The sequence below is a fragment of the Eretmochelys imbricata genome, chromosome 11 (genome assembly GCF_965152235.1).
Source record: "Eretmochelys imbricata isolate rEreImb1 chromosome 11, rEreImb1.hap1, whole genome shotgun sequence".
NCBI classification, from domain to species: domain Eukaryota; kingdom Metazoa; phylum Chordata; order Testudines; family Cheloniidae; genus Eretmochelys; species Eretmochelys imbricata.
This window is the reverse complement of record NC_135582.1, coordinates 37,940,555-37,961,920: the sequence shown is the minus strand read 5'-3', so window position 1 is coordinate 37,961,920 and position 21,366 is coordinate 37,940,555. Positions and strand designations below refer to the sequence as shown.

At 41.2% G+C, this 21,366-nt stretch overlaps 1 protein-coding gene across 2 annotated transcripts in view; it reads left to right on the top strand.

The window, feature by feature from the left end:
• Positions 1-21,366, top strand: part of STK39 (serine/threonine kinase 39) — a 262,001-nt gene that overhangs the window by 201,367 nt on the left and 39,268 nt on the right. The window contains exon 18 of one of the 2 annotated variants that reach the window (XM_077830249.1): positions 8,766-8,868. In XM_077830249.1, the coding sequence (XP_077686375.1) occupies positions 8,766-8,840 (75 nt within the window). In that variant the 3' untranslated portion in view covers positions 8,841-8,868. Of the gene's footprint in view, positions 1-8,765; positions 10,242-21,366 lie in introns of those variants that run through there. The other variant, XM_077830248.1, reaches the window with a different exon arrangement.

Sequence of the window (21,366 nt, the reverse complement as noted above, 5' to 3'; positions counted from 1 at the left end):
GCAAAGACTTACTTCAAAATTGCTTGCGTTGATGTGCTATATTTGCATTTTTCCAAAATTAAGTGGAAAATTTGTATAGCCAAAGCTGTTGGCTGATTAGTTATGTAAATATTACTGCAACCAATTAACTTTCTAGCTTTTAGCACTCTCAGCTGAGAGTGACTGCTGTATATGAAAGGATAGAATAAATGTTTCTTAGACAAGAGATCCTCCAGAGAGGTGCTTACTTTATAAAATAGGCTACTTCATGACAATTTTTATAGTCTAGATTGGATTTTTAGAGAGAAGACTTAATAGATCACCTCGTCCATCCACTTGTTGGTTTGGGATTTTTCCCCCTCTGTCATTTTAAAATGACATGATCAATGGGGCTTCCACCCCTTCCCTTGTGAGACTGTTCAGTAGAACCAACCATTCAGGAAAAAGCGTTAACGCAGGTTTAAAACTTCCCTTTGACTGATTTCATACTATATATCCCATACCCTAAACTATTTCTCTATTTCTATGTCAATTACCCTCTAAATATAGGGTTTTTTTGTCTTTCCCCTTTGTTGTTGTTTAGCCAGGCTAGCTACAGAGCATTCAGTTAATGTAATAGTTCATCAAAAACCAATCCACTTGACATGTTTTCTTGCATTTCTCTGACTGTCTACTATGTTTCTGGTACTGAGGCACACACAGTGGCATGCGATATTCCAAATGTCTGTAGGAAAGACGTATCACTCTCCTGGTCTGTGAAGAGAGGACTTTTTATGTATGGTCCAAAATGATGTTGATTCTCTTTGGGTAGGGGAGGTGCCAGATCATAATTCAATCCAATTTTCTGTGCACAATCAACCTAACTTTTTTTCAGCATTACCCCTATCTAACTACAGTTCTATAGCCTGTTGACATCACTGAGCATTGATTGGACCCTGTGTGTCATCTTCTGAGGGAATATCTTCTATTTGGATAGTTTCCCACAGATGTTCTTTGTTAGGTAGCATTTTCCAAGAGTGAATCTAATTCCTATTGATATTTCTAACCTCTCTAGGTTTCTCTTGTATTTCCCTGTCCTCTGACTTTTTAATACCTCCCAGTTTAGTATTATCCTTCAGTGTATTTCATATGTGATCTTATTCCTTCTGCTCTTAGGTCGTGGAATAGATGCCAAATAAAATAGTGTCTAACACTGAACTTTGTTATCTACCACACACTCTCCTGTTTTTCATTAATTTTTAGCCAAGATTTCACCCCATTTGACAGTGTTTCTATACAACTCAGTTCAAATTGATTTTGCTAGTAAATATTTCCTGGAAAGCTGAAGTCTAACACACATCCTCTGTCCACTGACTTCGTAAATGTGATTGAAAAGTGGGCCAGTTAATCTTGCCTTATTTATCATTACTCATTACCACGTGTCTGTTACTTCCTGGCTGTTTACAGATTGTTTCCATTCATGTTTGGACTTCTGCTTAAATAGCAACTATAGTCTCCCGTAGAAAACCTTAACTATACAATATCTAAGAATTTAGATCCAGGCAACTTCCATGTCTTCAATAAATTTCGATGACCCATTTGATGATGCAATGTAGATATTGGCATTTATACTCTATTAAATTTCTATTTTCATGCCTCTTGTTGAAAATTGAGTAGATTTCAATACTACATAAGAATGGCCTTACTGGGTCAGACCAAAGGTCCATTTAGCCCAGTATTCTGTCTTCCAACAGTGGCCAATGCCAGGTGCCCTAAAGGGAATGAACAGAACTGGTAGTCATCAAGATCCATCCCCTGTTGTCCATTCCCAGCTTCTGGCAAACGGAGGCTAGGGACACCATCCTTGACAAGAGCCATTGAGGGACCTATCCTCCATGAATTTATCTAGTTCTTTTTTGAACGCTGTTATAGTCTTGGCCTTCACAACAACCTCTGGCAAAGAGTTTCACAGGTTGACTGTGCGTCCTTGTGTTATGAGAAGGAGTAAATTATACTTATTTACTTTCTCCACACCAGTCATGACCTCATTGTATAGACCTCATTCATAACTTCCCTTAGTCATCTCTTTTCCAAGCTGAAAAGTCCCAATCCTATTGATCTCTCCTCATACTGAAGCCATTCCTTACCCCTAATCGTTTTTGTTGCCCTTTTCTGAATCTTTTCCGATTCCACTATATCTTTTTTGAGATGAGGTGACCACATCTGCAAGCAGTATTCAAGATGTGGGCGTACCATGGATTTATATAGAGGCACTATGATATTTTCTATATTATCCCTAACGTAATAATTCCCAACATTCTGTTAGGGTTTTTTGACTGCTGCTGCACTTTGAGTGGATGTTTTCAGAGAATTAGCCACAGATGACTCCAAGATCTTTCTTGAGTGGTAACAGTTAATTTAGAACCCATCACTTTATATGTATAGTTGGGATTATATTTTCCAAAGTGCATTACTTTCAATTTATCAACAATACTAGCTAGAATTAATCTTATTTTAACCTATAACTGCCTAATCTTTAAAGTGACGCTATATGTATGTGTGTATATTATATATATAATATATAAAGTTGCCTGTCTGATTGACAATACCTTTAGATTGCTTTAAAAACAGACTACCTCTTCTCCTGGACAAGTCCTTTCAATTAAGAGTAATATAACTAGTGGATAAGGGTGAGAGTGAGAGTGGTAGACAGTACCGGATTTGCCATGGCTCTGGGCCCACGGTTCAAAGGGGCCCTGGCCCGGCCCACTATTCTCCATCCCTCCCCCCACCCCCCCGTCCCCTCCTTTGAGGGCAGCGGGCAGAAGCTGGGTCCTGCCGGCTCCTGCTGCAGGGCAGGCTCTGCCGGCAGCCAAGCTCCCCACTCGCCTGCCTCTTCCCCAGAGCGTGCCTCGTTCCTCCCCCTCCCAGCGCTTCACTGGCATGAGGGAAGGGGAGGAGCGGAGCCGCAGCACATTTGCTGCTGTGGGAGGAGGTGGAGAAGAGGCAGAGGTGGGGGCGGGGCCTGGGGGAAGGGGGTGGAATCAGGGAATGCCCCCTCCAGCCCCCTGCTGTGAGCGGCTCGGGGCAGGGGGCTGGGAGCACCCCCCTCGCACACACCCCTGCCCTGACACCTGCACCCCCCTCGCACACACCCCAGCCCTCTGCCCTGACTCCTGCAACCCCCCACATCTCCAGTCCCCTCACACCCCAGGCCCTGACTCTTGTACCCCCCCCAACATCCTCATCCCCGTCCTGAGCACCAAACGGGAGCTCCTGCCCCCCCCCCCACATACACACACACTCCCACCTGCACCCCTCACACCAAATGGGAGCTGCCCCAGGTAAGTGCTCCACACCCCAACCTCCTGCCCCAACCCTGAGTCCCCTCCCTCACCCTAGCTCCTGGCCAGACCCTGCACCCCAACCCCTAGCCTGCTCCTGAACCCTAACTCCCTCCCAGACCTTGCACTCCCAGCACTGTGCTCAGTGCTCTCCCACCCTCAGCTCAGTGCAGAGAGAGATGAAGAGAATGGGTTAGAATCAAAGAGAAGATAGGTACCCGCTCTATGTGGGGAGGGGCGGGGGGGATCCTGTTTAACCCCTCCCCAGCCCTGCTGCACTTGCAGTTTACCCCCTCCCTTGCTCCAGAGACTAACCCTAGCTCCTGTCCCGCTGTGCTTTTGCCCCCAGTCACTGCCTTGCTCCAGTCAGCAGGGACTAATCCTCCCCACATGCCCCACTGTGCTCATCTTGCCCCTGGCCCCTGCCTTGCTCCAGCTGGAGACCAATCCTCCCCCCTCCCCCCCACCCTGACCTGCTATCAGGGTGGATAAAAATCAATGACTTTTTTTAAAAATCAAAAAATCCAATTTTTTTAATTTAAATCAGATTTTTGAGGAACAAACCTATCTAAAGATAGTTTTAATTAAGATACATTATATCTCATCATGGAATAGGGATTATAAATTCTAATTCTATAGTATGAGACAATATATTTGTGTAACGTATAAGAAAAGTTTTGTAAATGAGTTCTAATAGATGGATTAGGGACCCAATCTTATGGGGTTCCACAGGCTTCTGTATAGATTATTTAGGTTAATCTTCTACCTACTCAGTGGGACGCAGTGCTCAGTCTAGAAGATACCATCAGAGATGCTTAGTTTTGCAGTTCTCAGACTGTATTTGTGTCTCCAGAGGTAACATGCTTGTTAACAGCAAAAAATGTTTTAAATAAATAAATAATATATAGAGGTGAGAAATAAGACCTCAACTCTATTGTCCCTCTGCAAATTTGTGTACACAGAGTCAATCCCTTACCTCTCTTTAAAAGTGAAAAGTTTCAAAAAGTTCAATGAATAGAAGATTGTTGGGGGAGGAATGGATCTGGACCAGGAGAAGAAGGATATCCTGGGAGAATAACATGAGGGGGAAAGGAGTCCAGGAGAGCTGGCTGTATTTTAAAGAATCCTTACTGAGGTTACAGGGACAAACCATCCCGATGTGTAGAAAGAATAGTAAATATGGCAAGTGACCAGCTTGGCTTAACAGTAAAATCCTTACTGATCTTAAACATAAAAAAGAAGCTTACAAGAAGTGGAACATTGGACAAATGACCAGGGAGGAGTATAAAAATATTGCTCAGGCATGCAGGAGTACAATCAGAAAGGCCAAATCACACTTGGAGTTGCAGCTAGCAAGGGATGTTAAGAGTAACAAGAAGGGTTTCTACAGGTATGTTAGCAACAAGAAGGTCAAGGAAAGTGTGGACCCCTTACTGAATGGGGGAGGAAACCTAGTAACCGAGGATGTGGAAAGCTAATGTACTCAATGCTTTTTTTTTTCTCTGTCTTCACGAACAAGGTCAGCTCCCAGACTGCTGCAGTGGGCAGAACAGTATGGGGAGGAGGTGACCAGCCCTCTGTGGAGAAGGAAGTAGTTCAGGACTATTTAGAAAAGTTGGACAAGCACAAGTCCATGGGGCCAGATGTGCTGCATCCGAGGGTGCTAAAGGAGTTGATGGATGTGATTGCAGAGCCATTGGCCATTATCTTTGAAAACTCATGGCGATAGTGGGAGGTCCCAGATGACTAGAAAAAGGCTAATCTAGTGCCCATCTTGAAAAAAGGGAAGGAGGAGGATCCGGGGAACTACAGGCCAGTCAGCCTCACCTCAGTCCCTGGAAAAATCATGGAGCAGGTTCTTAAGGAATCAATTTTGAAGCACTGCGAGGAGAGGAAAGTGATCAGGAACAGTCAGCATGGATTCACCAAGGGCAAGTCATGCCTGACTAATCTAATTGCCTTCTATGACGAGATAACTGGCTCTGTGGATGAGGGGAAAGCAGTGGATGTGTTATTCCTTGACTTTAGCAAAGCTTTTGACACGGTCTCCCACAGTATTCTTGCAAGCAAGTTAAAGAGTTATGGGCTGAATGAATGGATTATAAGGTGGATAGAAAGCTGGCTAGATCATCGGGCTCAGTGGGTAGTGATCAATGGCTCCATGTCCAGTTGGCAGCCGGTATCAAGAGGAGTGCCCCAAGGGTCAGTCCTGGGGCCGGTTTTGTTCAATATGCCATGGACTGCACCATCAGCAAGTTTGCAGATGACACTAAACTGGGAGGAGCGGTAGATATGCTAGAGGGTAGGGATAGGATACAGAGGGACCTAGACAAATTGGAGGATTGGGTCAAAAGAAATCTGATGAGGTTCAACAAGGACAAGTGCAGAGTCCTGACCTTAGGACGGAAGAATCCCATGCACGGCTACAGACTAGGGACCGAATGGCTAGGCAGCAGTTCTGCAGAAAAGGACCTAGGGATTACAGTGGACAAGAAGCTGGATATGAGTCAACAGTGTGCCCTTGTTGCCAAGAAGGCGAACGGCATTTTGGGCTGTATAAGTAGGCGCATTGTCAGCAGATCGAGGGACATGATCATTCCCCTCTTTTCGGCATTGGTGAGGCCTCATCTGGAGTACTGTGTCCAGTTTTGGGTCCCATACTACAAGAAGGATGTGGAAAAATTGGGAAGAGTCCAGCGGAGGGCAACAAAAATTATTAGGGGGCTGGAGCACATGGTTTATGAAGAGAGGCTGAGGGAACTGGGATTATTTAGTCTGCAGAAGAGAAGAATGAGGGGGGATTTGATGGGTCCTTTCAACTACCTGAAAGCGGGTTCCAAAGAGAATGGCTCTAGACTGTTCTCAGTGGTAGCTGATGACAGAACAAGGAGTAATGGTCTCAAGTTGCAGTGGGGGAGGTTTAGGTTGGATATTAGGAAAAACTTTTTCACTAGAAGGGTGGTGAAGCACTGGAATGGGTTACCTAGGGAGGTGGTGGAATCTCCTTCCTTAGAGGTTTTTAAGGTCAGGCTTGACAAAGCCCTGGCTGGGATGATTTAATTGGGGATTGGTCCTGCTTTGAGCAGGGGGTTGGACTAGATGACCTCCTGAGGTCCCTTCCAACCCTGACATTTGTGATTCTAAGTCTGGAGATAAATGTGAGAAGCGAGGGACATATGCTTTTTTGTTAAAATATTATGTTTGCTGTTGAAGAAAAAAATCCAAAATATTTAACGTTTTAGTTAAATAAAACAATTTAAATGTCTTTCTGGTGATGTTCTCCTCCTAATACAGCCTGGCAAGAAAATCCTCCAAATATTAATGATTAACCTGTTGAATTGGAGATAGTACATCTCCCAATGACTTCATAAATATCTGCTTCAATTATCTTTGGTAAATGAAATAACCAAACAATCATTCATTTTCTGATATAGCTGTAAACTCATCTGAAAAATTTTCAAAATAAATCACTGTTTAAAAATATATAGTGTGTACCTTCTAAAAATGAAACCTACATCTATCTCTGAGTTGTGAAGAATATGTATTAAGGTTATAACAACCAACAAGAATGCACTTTAGGTAGAAAACCATGATTAAATCAAGTCTTCCTGACTAGTGATTTAAATCATGATTTAAATCAAATCCACCCTGCCCACTGGGCTCTTGCCCCAGCCCCTTCATTCCCCAGGGGGGCCCACAGGTATGTTTGGCGCCAGGCCCACAACAAGTTAATCTGGCCCTGTTGGTAGATGATATGAAAACTCCATTTAGTCACTAAAATCCAGTGCCCATTGTCAGTGGGAGTCTTTCTACTGAAATCAGTGGAGCTACATGAAGCTTTTAACATAGAGCATCAGTGATATCTAAGGCTATTCAATACCCTGCACTGAGAGAGAAGACAAGGCCTCATCTTGCATTTTTATAATAGAAATAAAATGATGCTTTCTTACTCCTAAACAAAAAATAGAAGAGGAGAAACTGATGAAATACTTTTACTGTATCTGGCCTTTAAGAGTGAGCAACTCAGCATGGCTCTTGTGAACACCCAATTAGTTTTCTTTGTCAGTGGTGAAAAACTATTGGTGAAAAATTTCAGTGATAAAGCATGCACTTTATGTACGTGTTCTGTGGCTCTTTTCTTACTGTTACAGTATACACACTAACTTGTAATAAACTTGTAATAAAAAGGATTAAGAGAATTTTTCATAGGGGGAGACTAAGGCCTGGCCTACACTGGGGGATCGATCTAAGTTACGCAACTTCAGCTATGTGAACAACGTAGCTGAAGTCAGTGTATTTAGATCTACTTACTGCGGTGTCTTCACTGCAGTAGGTTGACTGCTGACACTCCTCCATCAACTCCGCCTATGCTTTTTGCTCTGGTGGAGTACCGGAGTGGATGGGAGAGCGCTCGGCGGTCTATTTATCATGTCTTCACTAGACGCGATAAATCGACCCCTGCTGGATTGATCACTCCAGAGGTAAGTGTAGACATGCCCTAAGTGTTGTAACGGTTTAATGGGAGCTGTGCCAAGTAGAGTCAAAAGGTGTCTTTCGTGTGTAATTTACCACTAGCCACCATTCATCAAACTACTTTATTTCTTATAATCAGATGTATGCACCAAAGAGGTATCCAGTTTCTAGCAACTTAATGAGGACTTCTGTGAAAATGTAGTCACCACTCAGCTACAGATGGCCAATTTTGTATTTAAAACGAATAATTAAAATATTTAGACTAAACAAATTGCACTTGTTAAAAGTAGTTTTGAAGCAGCAGTTCCTTCCTAGAAAATGACTTATACTTTCACTATTTGTGAAAATCATTTACCCTTTAAATGCATATATTACATTGTGCCAGTTGCATGCTGCAAAGCACATTACTAAAGAAGCACCTCTGATTGCTCGTACTAGATTGTAGCGTGTGTCAAAAGGAGAGATCCCTTAGTACTTTCCCAAACAATAGCACTGACTCCCCACAGATTTTCTTATTCTTATTTAAAAATTCATGGCCAAATATTCTAAAACAGATTTGAAATCAGTAATTGTAATCTCGTGGCATGTATTTTTTGTAAATATACAAAATATGTTATACTGTGCATGTAGCTGTCCTGATTCTCAGACATTTAGAAGGCAGACTTTGGGCCCCTCTGGAAAAATAATTTGCTTTTGTGTTTTTTTTTTTAAAAGTGCCAGTTTTGGATGACTGTTTTCTGGAAGCATGGCCCCAAGTGTTTGTTTTTCATAACTTTTTTAAATTAGCCATATTGATTTAAACATTTTGTACCTTGATATAAGTGTGCAGTTTATGCACAGTGATAGAGGATAGTCCTAGCAGTCTAGACACTCAACTAAATAAGGCATTTTGTTACTAGTGTGGCCGTACAGGGAAATGTAGAATTATAGAATGGCTGTCAAATATTCCTTTTTAACCTATTCTAATAAATGTCTGTTTTCGTCTTGCAGGCTTCTGGTTGTGATGGCACGGAGATCCCTGATGAGGTGAAACTGATTGGGTTTGCTCAGTTAAGTGTCAGCTGATGTCTGTCCCTCGACCCCCAGCAGAATTGTGAGTTTGTGAGGAGGCCAGCTTAGATGCGAAGAAAATTAAAGCACCCACACTGAGTTCTGCTTCATTCTCTAGCAATTCACAAAGTCAGAAGAAGCAAAGCCCTCAGCTACACTGCTGCTGCTAACATTCAAAATGCTACTAAACGTCTCTTATCAATTTGGATTTCCCCTATGTGAAAAGCATATGGAAATGCACTCAGGTGGCTGTATTTATTGGTTACAGAAGGAATTTTCTATTAAATTTATTTCAGTTTTCATAAAATTTCAGTGATACTATTTTAATTATGTACTTCTGATTGACAGTACCACCTCTCTTCTGTTGTATTTAGAAATTAACATACTTATAAAAGTTAACATATATTAGCCAAACTTGAATTCTAGTTTTAAAACTGACTGTGAATTTTATTTTTCATATATTTATGCATTACACATCCTAGCTATAAGAAAATGATTGAGCTGATTATGTGCTACTTGCAGTTAGTCTCCTGTTGAAACAAAGTTTCAGGTATATCTTTGAAGTATTTGTAACTTCTAGTTTTTGAAATGATTGAATTATGAGTTTAGGAAGCTTGTATTGGTTTCTGTGTCTAAAAACCAATCCACAATCTGATTGTCAAGGGTGTGGTAGGTGCCTTGCGGACATTGATGTTTTGAGAATGTGCCTGAGGCTGCTTAAATCTAGAATAGTCTCAGTTCTAGAAGCACCATATATATTTGTCTGAGTTAGAAGGGGATATGCTGTAGCAAAGACGTTAGACAAGTTTGGCCTAAACTATGCTTTGTTGGGGAGTCTACAAGCAAGAATTATTATAAAATGTTGCCATTAAGCTAGACTGCTTACTGTGCCCATATCTGATTTGGCTTATCCTTAAGCGATAGAAATTATTTTGTAAAGGTGATAAAACTTGAACAGAATCTGAGCTTTACTTGAAATTCTGCAAAATACCAAGGTGGAGTGAAAAATAATAGAAAGGGGTTTGTGCAATGACTAAAAGGTAAAATTTTGTTAAAAAACAAAACAAAAAAAACCCAATTCTGACCCAAGTAGTCTTATGCTTAACCTGTGACATAGCTATTATGGAGCTAGTAAACTTTAGAAAGATTCTGAAATTTGGAGCATATGTTCAAGGAGGTTTATTCCTTGGATGTTACCATTTAAACTACTTCCTAGCTAAAACTAGATAAATGGCAGCTCTTTAATGTACTGAAAATGGCAAATATATATTATTAAGAAAAAGTTATTTATAACGCCTTGTCATAATTGTTGGGGTGTTCTAGAGCCAATTGCATAAAACTCAGTGTAATTTCATTCCATTTTATTGTTTACATGATTATTCAAAGATGACTGCAAAGGTAAAAGGAAAATAAAAGTGTTGCACAAATAGACTGTGTAATGAGTTTCCTTGATCTGTGTATTTTGTGCATTACTGTTGTAATGTGGCAGATAACGATCTCTTATAAGATCACCTGCAACTACTTGTGTTCTTTACTTGCCTTATTGAAAATGCCACCTGGAAAGGAAACCTGGTTCATAAAGCTCAGAAGAAGAAATGGAAACCCCTCCCCCCACCCCAATTATATTTTCATGTACATCGGCCTGCAATGGAGGATTGTTCCCTAGTGCTCACTGTTCAGTGCTTTGCCTAATCTACTGTTAAAAGGCCCAAGTGTTGAGGCAATAGTTGTGAAGGAGGCAATAGTGAGAGCAGAACTGGAACTGTGAAACTACTTTCTCAGACTGGTTTGAATGAGAATAAGGAAACGGCTTGCCTGCCCAAATTAGGGGAGAAGGTGCAATTTGACAGGCGATGTAATTAAGAAGTATCAGTTAGGGAGAAAAAGGCTCTAGTGAAATAAGAGTAAACGAAAAGGGGAAATTATAAACTCATCTGGCTCCTGATAAAGTGTTTCACATGCTTGTAATGCTGTGAACAGATCATTAGTCACTAAGCAAGAGCGAAAGTATTTAAGTGCATGAGCTGTGGTTGCATTTAATGATTCTTGGCACATACAGCATCTTGGATTTTTAAAGCACTGTACAATTATTAACTAATTCTCCTGTGAAAATAGGTGGGTAACTTTTACTTTACAGAAAAGTGATGTCCAGGGAGGCTTGCTGCTTGCCCAAGGCTACACGAAACATCAGGATTAGAATTTAGAAATTCCATGCTGCACTAAAGAAGCCAGGGAAAAGGCTGGGAATCACAATCTATTGATGAAGTAGTCAACAATATCCTCGAAGGGTGTGTCTATTATAGTGCTGCTCGTTAGTGATATGCTGTAGAAGCGTGAAAACACTTCCTTTGTATCCAGGAAAACCTTTAAAGAGCTGGTCTTCACTATAGAAAATAGTTTCTTTGCTTTTATTACAATTGCATTAAAGTGATTTTTGCAAGTACCAAAGCACTGTGTGTAAAATAGAACCCACAACAACAAAATGAATTTAGAAGGAAAGAACTTGGGGGAAAAATAACTGCTCCAGCTTTAAATTTATTAACTATTACTCTCATGAGGCGGATTATGCCACCAAACTATCAGTATAGACAAAGGTTTGATACTCAAAGTTGGCAAAAAACAGCAACATAGCTTAACATGCAGACCAGTGTGCAGCTTCTGTGTAGGAATATAAACAGAAAGCACAATGGCATTCCAGAGTGAAGGACCTTTAAATGCTGCATTCAGATACTTCAATTGAATATGGAGAGGAAAGAAAACCAGTGACTGTTACATGGGCAATTTTGCATGAGAAATGACCAAGACATGGATGCACTTCACACTGGGATCATATATGGCCCCAGAGTAGTCGTGGGTGCTATTTATTTTGCCGGAGTTGATCAGACAATGGTTGGGTCTCTAGTAAGGGATGGAAAATACCTGGTTACATTCAAAAGGAGAAATGTCTAGTTAATTAGACTAACTTGGAACAGGTGAGGTACCATATAGCCATCTGTGAGCCCAGGGAATGGGGCTTATTGGAGAAATCTCCAGTATTTTTACAGCAGTGATTATATGCCATTGCTTACAGTTTTGCACTTGTAAAAGTTATTTGTTAATTAATTTCAATATCTGTAGAACCAGCCTTTTCAGTTCACTTTTATTTCCAGTGTGTTGAAAGCAGCTCTTCCTTTTGGGCAGAGGTTGAAGCCAGTAGATGGAAAACAAATTGTTTGTCTGCCCAGTGCTGTAAAAGAATAAGCATAAAACCCAGGTCAGCACTAAACTGACCTGCTACAATGTCTGGTGAGCCGTTCTTAGCTGATGTTCAGCTAAGAAAATACAAGCGGGGTGTACGGGGCCAGGGTAGAATGTTCATCCTCTTAACTCTGGGGACATGAAATCTTCAATATATTTAATCTTAGGCCAAGTAAACTTGGCTTCCATCTCTCTCTTCTTTGTGCCCTTTCCAGCAGTTCTTCCCCCATGTTCTTACTATTCCCTCTTCTTGATGTCGACCTACCTTCCCACTTCCCTGACCCTCAGCTTATAAGAGGTTCTGCCCAGCTTCCTGGCACATGACTCCAATATATACTACGGTTTTGGGTCCCAAGGCAACTGCTTTCTGCCCCACCCGTGCACGGTGTGGCTACTTCTACCAGAAGCCCCCTGCTGCGACATCCGGAAGTCTGGGTGGGTTAGGGTTAACAGTGGCAGTAAGAGGATATGCTAAAAGAGAGGGAGGGAAGTCGTGACCAGTAGCTACAATCCCTTCTTCCTCCTGCCACCATATCCACTGGAACCATGACTGCCTTTGGGAAACGGGCTAGTCCTGTTGGGGTTTGACATCCTAGAGCAAGAGTCTCAAGGGTTATACCCTGAACAGATCCTGTTTTTTTCCCCCTAGGATTGGAGATGAAGGGGCTCCTCTGCAAAATGCTTTTAAATAACATTATTTTCCTAAGAAATGGATCACTCTATAAAACTTGTAAATGGCCCTTTCTTCCCCTGCCCCCAGACCCACTCTTCTTGCCTAATCAGAGGCCTGTTTTTCCTTTCTACCAGCTAGACTTGCATACTGATGTTGGATGTGAGATTGGCCTGTGCCTGAAATCAGTCTGACACAGACCTAAAAAAAAAAAAAATCTGCTAATTAAGTGTGGTGAAAATACAGATTCTGTTTAGCAGGGAGGAGTTTTCTTCAAAGCAGCAGAAAATGTGAGACCTTGTTAGTAATTAATTATATTCATTATAATGAGCAGTTCAGTTTTCCTTTAGTTCAGTTCCAGTGCCTGTTGGGTTGATTGTGGAGATTTTTCCCAGCACAGGTGACCAGCTCACCAAGCATCTTGCAGTGTTTCCATACCCAGGCGTGACCATACTGTAGTAGTAAGTTTAAAGAGCGAAGTTGGCAGATGAGCAGGAGCCAGCATCTCTGATCTCCCTCTGCTAATGAACTGACAGAGCAACTAGATTTGCTCACACCAGCAAAAATCCCCACCAGCAAAATCTCTCCCTCTTTTACTTGCATTTTATTACACGATGGTCCAATTGATTAAATATCCAGACTTAATAGCTGAGCATTATGACATGTTAGTAATTCATTTTGTCACTGTGAATAAACCCAACATTGCAGTGTACATAAAAATGTGGTTTTATGGCTGCTTTATGATTGATAGACGGCTGCTTGTCAAACTGTTTGCATAGTGAAAGTAATCTGAGGTGCTGAATCAAACCCAGTAGTTAAGAAGCAAAGAACTTCATATTCTTCATAGGCAGTGCTGCATTGAGCAAACGGATATTAAAGGGAGTTATCCATAAACGGTTATGGTCATAAGCAAGAAGATTTAGTTTTTGCTGCATGGACCAAATGAGAGGCAATAATGTCCTTCTCAGGAGGCAAGTCCACGTAGTATCTTGCTGTCCAATCTACAAACATGAATGTGAAAGATTGTATTACTCTGCTGTCTCCATGGGGTAGAGAAAACCATTAGGGCAGATGGAGGTGTTTATGTGGGGAAACAGTTAAGGCATTTTTATTCAAAATCAATTCCCCATATTCATTTCTCTCCTCTATCCCTCTCCCTTTTTTAATGTGCAAATTTTATGAATAAAAAGTGTCTGCTTCCTTTCCACCTGCCAAAGACCCGTAACTGGAAAGGCCTTCAAGGACTGAGTTGTTTGGTTCTTTCCTGTTATAAGAGAGAAGTGTAATTCACTAGGCAACGACTCTGCTAATATCTGGAAAGGTTTATTAAATAGAGAGTGCTTTTATTTTTAGTCTCAAATTACTGTGTCGGTGGCTAAATGGTTCCATTCTGCCTTCCCTGATGCACCTGTTCAAAACACTGTACTTACTTAATAGGGCATATAGGTTTATCTCTACTTTCTAATTTTCTGGAGGATAAATGAGGTATAGCTTCTCCAGAGTTAAAGGGATTTAAGATAATCATGAGATAACATCTAGTCTTGGCTCTCAGAAAAACAGCTAACTTCATTGTCATCTGAAATGAGATGTTAATAAGAGCCAGAGGTACTGGTGTGGCCTAGTGGTTGTGGATGGGAAGGATCTGTATTTCTTACATAGCTTTCATTGGATTAATAGGCATAACGATCTTGTATCCCAGTTGCAAAACATTTTGTGGGAGCTGAAAAAATTAGAGCTAAAATTGGAATATGGGTCTAAGCAAGATGTCTGCATCTTCAGAATTTAAAAAGCTTGAGAAAACTCTGAGTCCCTCTGTACAGGAATTTGGAAGAGTCCTACATGTACTTTCTACTGCCTTTAGATATTAAGGATGATGTGTTTTGATGTTAAATCCAATACCTGTTCTATTATATAACAGAAAGGAGAGGTTATACGGGTGGTAATTTTACAAGATTAGCACCTGAAAAGCCTCTCTGGATCCATAAATCACTATCATTCACAAGACCATGAAAACATTTGAGTGACCTGAAAATGATGAAAATTCTTCTTTAATCTTTATCTTGTTGGGAGTTATATGACATAAGCTGCTGAACAGTTTTGACAAAGAAACAGGCATATTCTGTAAATGTCCTGTATTGTCAATTGGCCGCATAGAACAAACTACACACTACAACAATAAATGAAATGTAAAACAAAGTGGTTATGAAATAGCACGTGATACAAAAGCAGAGATGAGTTATCTCTGATGCCCTGACAAAATTCCGGTGTGGGCAATTATGTTTGGCTTCCTAAGTTTCCCTGCCATTGAGTTTGGATAGGGCATTCTTCACTTTCCATCCTAAATTGTTGCACAGTATCCTCTACCGTGTTACAAGGCCAATGTCTTCCCCCACCCAGAGATCACTTCATTTCAGCACTGGTGTAGTGATCTTTGCCATGACTGTGTATATCTCTGTATAAAAACCTTGCAAAATTCTATACTAATAGAGAAAGTAACTTTATAAGACTATTATATTAAGACAGAAGAATAGATTTTTATGCCTAGACTGGTAAATGGATATGACAACTTTTCAAGGATGTTGTGTTTGTAAAGTTCTTTGGGTGAGCTGAAAACTATATTCTTGACAATGTAAGCCATTATAATGGTTGGCAATATATAGATATGTTTTATCTGTGAAACTAAAAACATTCATAACCACTTTTTTTTAACTTTAGTCATACGTGACTTTATGTATTTAGTTTATTTTAAGGCATAAATGTGGACACATGATTAGAGTTATTAGAGCTGGAACAATTATGGCATCTTAAACATTCCTCTTTAGCTTCAGCAACCAAACTCCACAGGAAGAGGAAATGTTTGGGGACAGATGTGTTGGACCTGACTACAACCCACTGACTTCAAAATGATTTTTGTGTTGTGTAAAGAGGCCCTATGTGATAGCGAAGTCATTGGATTCAAATAGAACATTTGTTGTGTATTACGTAGCTGTAGAAACAGAACAAAAAAAAAAAACCCATAAGAATAGTTGATGCAAAACCATTGATGAAATCCTGGCCCTCACAGAAGTCAATGAGAGTTTAGGCATTGACTTCAATGAGGTCAGGTTTTCACCCCGTGTTTCTCAATTAAGAATTCCCTAGCATGCTTTTGGGGGCTATAAAGTGAATAATAATTACCCACCACTGCTTGAATGTGTTTTTGATTTGAATGAAAGGTGGTTAATAAAATATCGCAAACATCTTCCACTTCTCTCCGTGCAGCAACTTTCCCTTTTTTTAATAGCGCATCATATTCAGTCAAGCAGAGAATGATCTCTGACAGACAGCTTTCCAGTTGTTTATGGTTGATTTCAGTGCTAACACGGTACGACTGTCCATCAGACATTGCACAGCTTCATCATCCATAAACATGAAGCCCCTCAAAAGAATTAAAGAAGCAAAATGACAAAAGTTTGTACCCACATGATGATGGATACATTTTTTTTCTACCCACCACTTTAAAAATATGAATTCAGATCCATGGATGAATGCAATTTAGCATTGTATAATCATGATTCTAAATTACTATTTCAGACATTCATATGGCATGTGTGACAATGTTCCTTTGTTGGATTTACAAGACCAACAAACATCTGAATCTCTCAAATCTACTATATTTGTTGTTACTGTCATCCAAAAGATTGCACTATAGAGTCTGAAATAGGCTTGTGTTCATGCAGATAAGCTAAAAGCCTTATTCATTTTTTCCCATTCCCCCCTCACACCCACACACTTTTTAATAGCAAAATATTCATTTTCAACATAATCATGGTTTTGATCTTTTGAGGGAGTAATTGATTTTATTGCAATTACAATCGTTGCAGGATATTCAACCATAGGCATTTGTTAATACTAAACAATGCAAAATCTCACCATATCCAGGCGATTATTTATAATCAGTCTGACTATATTTGTTCTAGTCTTGCTGGAGTTGGTTGAGGAATTTACATCTCTGGCTATAATATGACTTAGGCAACATAAAAGCTGATGCTAACAGAAAATATATACTGGAGTTCAGCTGTGAGGAGTAAGATAAATTTAGCCCACGGTAACATTTTTGACTTTTATTAATTGCAATATGCATTTTGTTACATTTATGTATTTGTACATGTCTTGGGGCTATTCCTTATGGCATAAAAATGACATCTCTTGAATGATATTAATGAGCACTTGAAACCAAGCTAGGAAGTTTTGGATTAAGTACCGCCAATGCGTTTACATATATCAAGTTATCATAAATCAATCGTTTGTTTTCCTTAACCCCATTCCCCCTACCATCCCCACTCCCAGAATGTTTATTCTCTCTACATTTATTTCCACACAGTAGTTGTAGTGAGAACACCCCTGATCTGATCTATGTTGCACTAGAAAGTAAACTGTTTTCCTAACCAATCAGTAATATTTAGTGCAGTTCTATTCAGAAAAAAATGATTGCAAAATAACATATAGGGTCAACATTTATAGTTTTGCAATAATTGTATGAAATTTACTTAATCTACAAGCAAGAAGACTTTTCTGCCTTCTAATGTACAGGCCTGCAAATTTAACCTGGGACTTGTGAATCAAGGTGTATTCATTCCTTTTTGTGCATCATCACCAGTGTCAGGGTTCCTTCCCCACTCTGGAGTACAGATGTGGGGACCTCCATGCAAGATCCCTTAAGCTTATTTTTACCAGCTTTGGTTAAAAACTTTCCCAAGGCACAAATTCCACCTTGTCCTTGAACAGGAACACCTCTCCTTCCATTTTGTAGACTGCAGGTGTCCATGAGATGGAACAATCTCACAGCATCCCTAGGGTGACTACAGCAATTGCCTATATAGAAAAGTGCTACTGTAGAGCAGTAGTATCTAGATCTGATTAGAAAATGCTAAGAACTTGCTGAGAAAAAAACAAAAGCAATGCACAATTGTCAGCTTGCTAAAAGCAATATTAATGGAAATCTTCAATTTTCATTTTCACCAAAAAAAGTTTGCATCTCATGGTTCCTTGCTCTTCAGGACATGTGACTCAGTCACGTGGTCCTATTCTTTCCCTGTTCCATGGGACAGACTCCCTTGCTGCCCAGTGTTTTGCAACCCTGGACATTCCTCTCCTGCTAGTAGCTGGAACTTGCAGTCCTGACTGGTGGCTCTGGTTCTTGAGTGTGTCTCCTGTTTTCTCTCTTCCTCCTCCTGAGTAGCAACATCTCCTATTATAGGTAACTGTGCTGACTTTTTCCTCATTTCCCTCTGCCTCTGCAGGCCTCCAACAATGAACACTCTAGATATAGGGTAGAAATAGTTAGAAACCAGGGGAAAAGCCAGCACCCTATGACCACCTGTGTCTCCATAGACTACTAGTGATCCAAGAAGCCTAATTTGGGAACAACTGCCTTTATATTTGGACACTGTATGCTGCTTCACCCTTACCTTAGCACACCACAGATGCTGTTTGTATTTTATATATTGTAACCTATCTAGTCTATATGTGTAAGTGAAAATATTCACATGTGCTATTCTCCACAATTTGTTTGTTTGAAAGGTATTCTACAACTTACTTTAAAGTTCACTTTTTGAAGCAGTATTCAGCCCAGTTGGCACCAGAGATGTTTAGTTAAAGTAACCAAATCTCCTGTTCTGTGATTTTTGGATTGGAGAGGATGGAACAGAGAAGAGCGATATAAGATTGACTGATTGTTCTATATCTGACCTGGAAAGGGAAAACATGACCAGATGGCAGTAGTTAACATTGAAAATCTATAAGGATTTTACTTTGCTTACTGATGTGGCAGGTTCAGCAGCCAAGTCACACTGTCGGTTGGTCGAAATAGTCTGGTGTACTCTTATGAGCTGGTTGTATTGTGGGATTTAACAGACAATAAAACTGTAAACTTGTTTCACGTGACACTTCCTACATCACAATGCTCTTACAGTAGAAAAGTAATGAAGTGTTTCTTCACCTGAAATGCCAAGAAAACAAGCCATCTCCATTTTGAATGAGGCAGTGGTGTTTTGGTTATTCTCATGACAAACCATAGATGCCTAAACCCTTTGAAGTTATTTTGAGCCTTTTATGTATTAGTTTCTTAGGTGACTTTTTTTTTTTTTTGTCATGGCCCACCATGTTCCTACCATAGCTCACCCAACTGCTGCCTCTTTCCTGCTCTTGAGGACAGATTTTGATAGCTAGAACCTGAAGTGCACCAGGAGCATAATTAACAACACTGCACAGGCTCTGAAGGCTTGGTGATGGAAGTTTGGGGACATATGGAGTGATTCATTGCCCTTAGATGATAAACTGTGTATCTGGCATCTTGACAGGTTCCATATAACTAGACAGAATAGGTCATATAGCCCTACATTCAGTAAATTTGCGTTTTTAGAAGCGAACTGGACTGGGCAGTTTATGGTCTGTCCCCCAAACCCACATCAGACAGCGCTGGCTCTAGGCACCAGCAAAACAAGCAGGTGCTTGGGGCCGCACGTCTAGGGGCAGCATTCCGCCGCCGGCCATGCCGCCCCTAGAACTGTGCCCCCCGCCGCCCCAGCTCGCCTCCGCCTGCTCCCCTGAGCGCGCCCCGGCTGCACCCCCCTCCCTCCCAGGCTAGCCCCGCGTGAAGCAGGCGCGGCAAGCCTGGGAGGGGGGAGAAGCTGAGCGGCGGCGCGCTCCGGGGAGGTGGCGGTGGTAGAACGGGGGGGAGCTGGGGCGGGGAGCGGTTCCTCTACCCGCCCCGCAGCTCCGCCTGCTCCCCTGAACGCGCCGCCGCTTCCCCGCCTGAGCGGGGTGGGGGGGAGAAGCGGAGCGGCGGCCTGTTCCGGGGAGCAAGCGGAGCGGAGATGAAGTGTGGCGGGCGGGAAGCCGCAGAAAGCAATGGAGGGAGGTGGGGGGAAGGCGGCACGCCCGGGGGAGGAGGCAGGGCCGGGAATTTGGGGTTGGGGCGGAGCCAGGGATGGGGGAGAGGGCACGAAAAAAAAAGCAGGGGTGGCCAAAAGATTTTCTCGCTTGGGGCGGCAAAAATCGTCGAGCCGGCCCTGACATTGTACTATTGCTTGTGACTATGTGGGGACTTACTTTCCAACCACTGCATCACCCTTTGTGGTGTTTTTTTGTCTCATGGGGAAATGGAACCTGACTTTGTGCTGCAGTTTCATAAAAGGGAACCTGGCTGTAGTGCCATTTTACCTCAGGAACACATTCCACTGTTTCTATGCTTCTAAGGCTGCTTTTCCCACAGAGGTGGGCCCTCCCTTGCTAGCATCTGAGGGAGTCTCCGTCTCCGAGCATTGCACCCAAGTGAAGATCCTGCCCATCCCTTACACCCAGGCCACCCGTTGATGACCTCCCACATGATGTAGACTAGGCCATCGCCAAATGGTTTTTGGGGTGCTTCCAAGTGTATTTAGTCAAATGCCATCATCACACAGAGAAGGGGCAATAAGAAGTAGGTACTTGTAACCTCAATGTTCTAATTTTTTAAACATTTTAGGGGGAAGCATGTAATAATTATTTTGCACTAAGTTGGCTGGATCATTCTTTATATAAATTATTCTGGAAATGCATCTGTGTCTGCTGCTTTGTATTTGTACATTCCCAGTCCCCAGATACTGAGTACTTTTACCCTATTCCTATTTGATGGGCTAGGGGTATTTGTGTGAGGGGCGTGAATTGGTATGTTAAAATGAACAGCCAATAACTATTTTTGCCAAATACTGGCTTCTCTTCAGTTTGTTTTCCTTCAGATAAAAACGATATTTTTTGTGTAATGCTTAAAAAGTCTCACCAAAATCTGTGAATCATTATGTAATATACTGCACTTAATTAACACAAGCTAATACTTTTTATAAGTAATTAAATCAATTGAAAATGTTGCACATCTCTCCCATTTGTTTAAAGCAACTGCTAAATTGCAGTACTATACAAATTAAAATATATACTGCTTACATCCTGCTCTTGTAAATATGTGCCAAGACTTGCATTGTCTATATGGGTATGTGTATTTATATATAAAACAATGTAAAGTACACACTGTAGGTATTCCTTAGGCTGGTCCATTAGTTTTATTCTGAAGTGTGGAAATGCTGAATCCAAGGAACAAGAGAGTAAACAATACTGGCTTTCAATGGCCAATTTAAGCAGCCATAGCATCAGCTGAACTTGTAACTCTGAGATGTGCTGTAATTTGTTAGAATAAAATAGTGCTCTAGAATTATGTTTACAAATGGATCCTGAGATGGAAAACATTGTGAGATTATCAAAAAGAAAAGGAGTACTTGTGGCACCTTAGAGACTAACCAATTTATTTGAACATAAGCTTTCGTGAGCTACAGCTCACTTCATCAGATGCGTACTGTGGAAAGTGTAGAAGATCTTTTTATACACACAAAGCATGAAAAAATACCTCCCCCCACCCCACTCTCCTGCTGGTAATAGCTTATCTAAAGTGATCACTCTCCTTACAAAGTGTATGATAATCAAGGTGGGCCATTTCCAGCACAAATCCAGGGTTTAACAAGAACGTCTGGGGGGGGGGGGGTTAGGAAAAAACAAGGGGAAATAGGTTACCTTGCATAATGACTTAGCCACACCCCGTCTCTATTCAAGCCTAAGTTAATT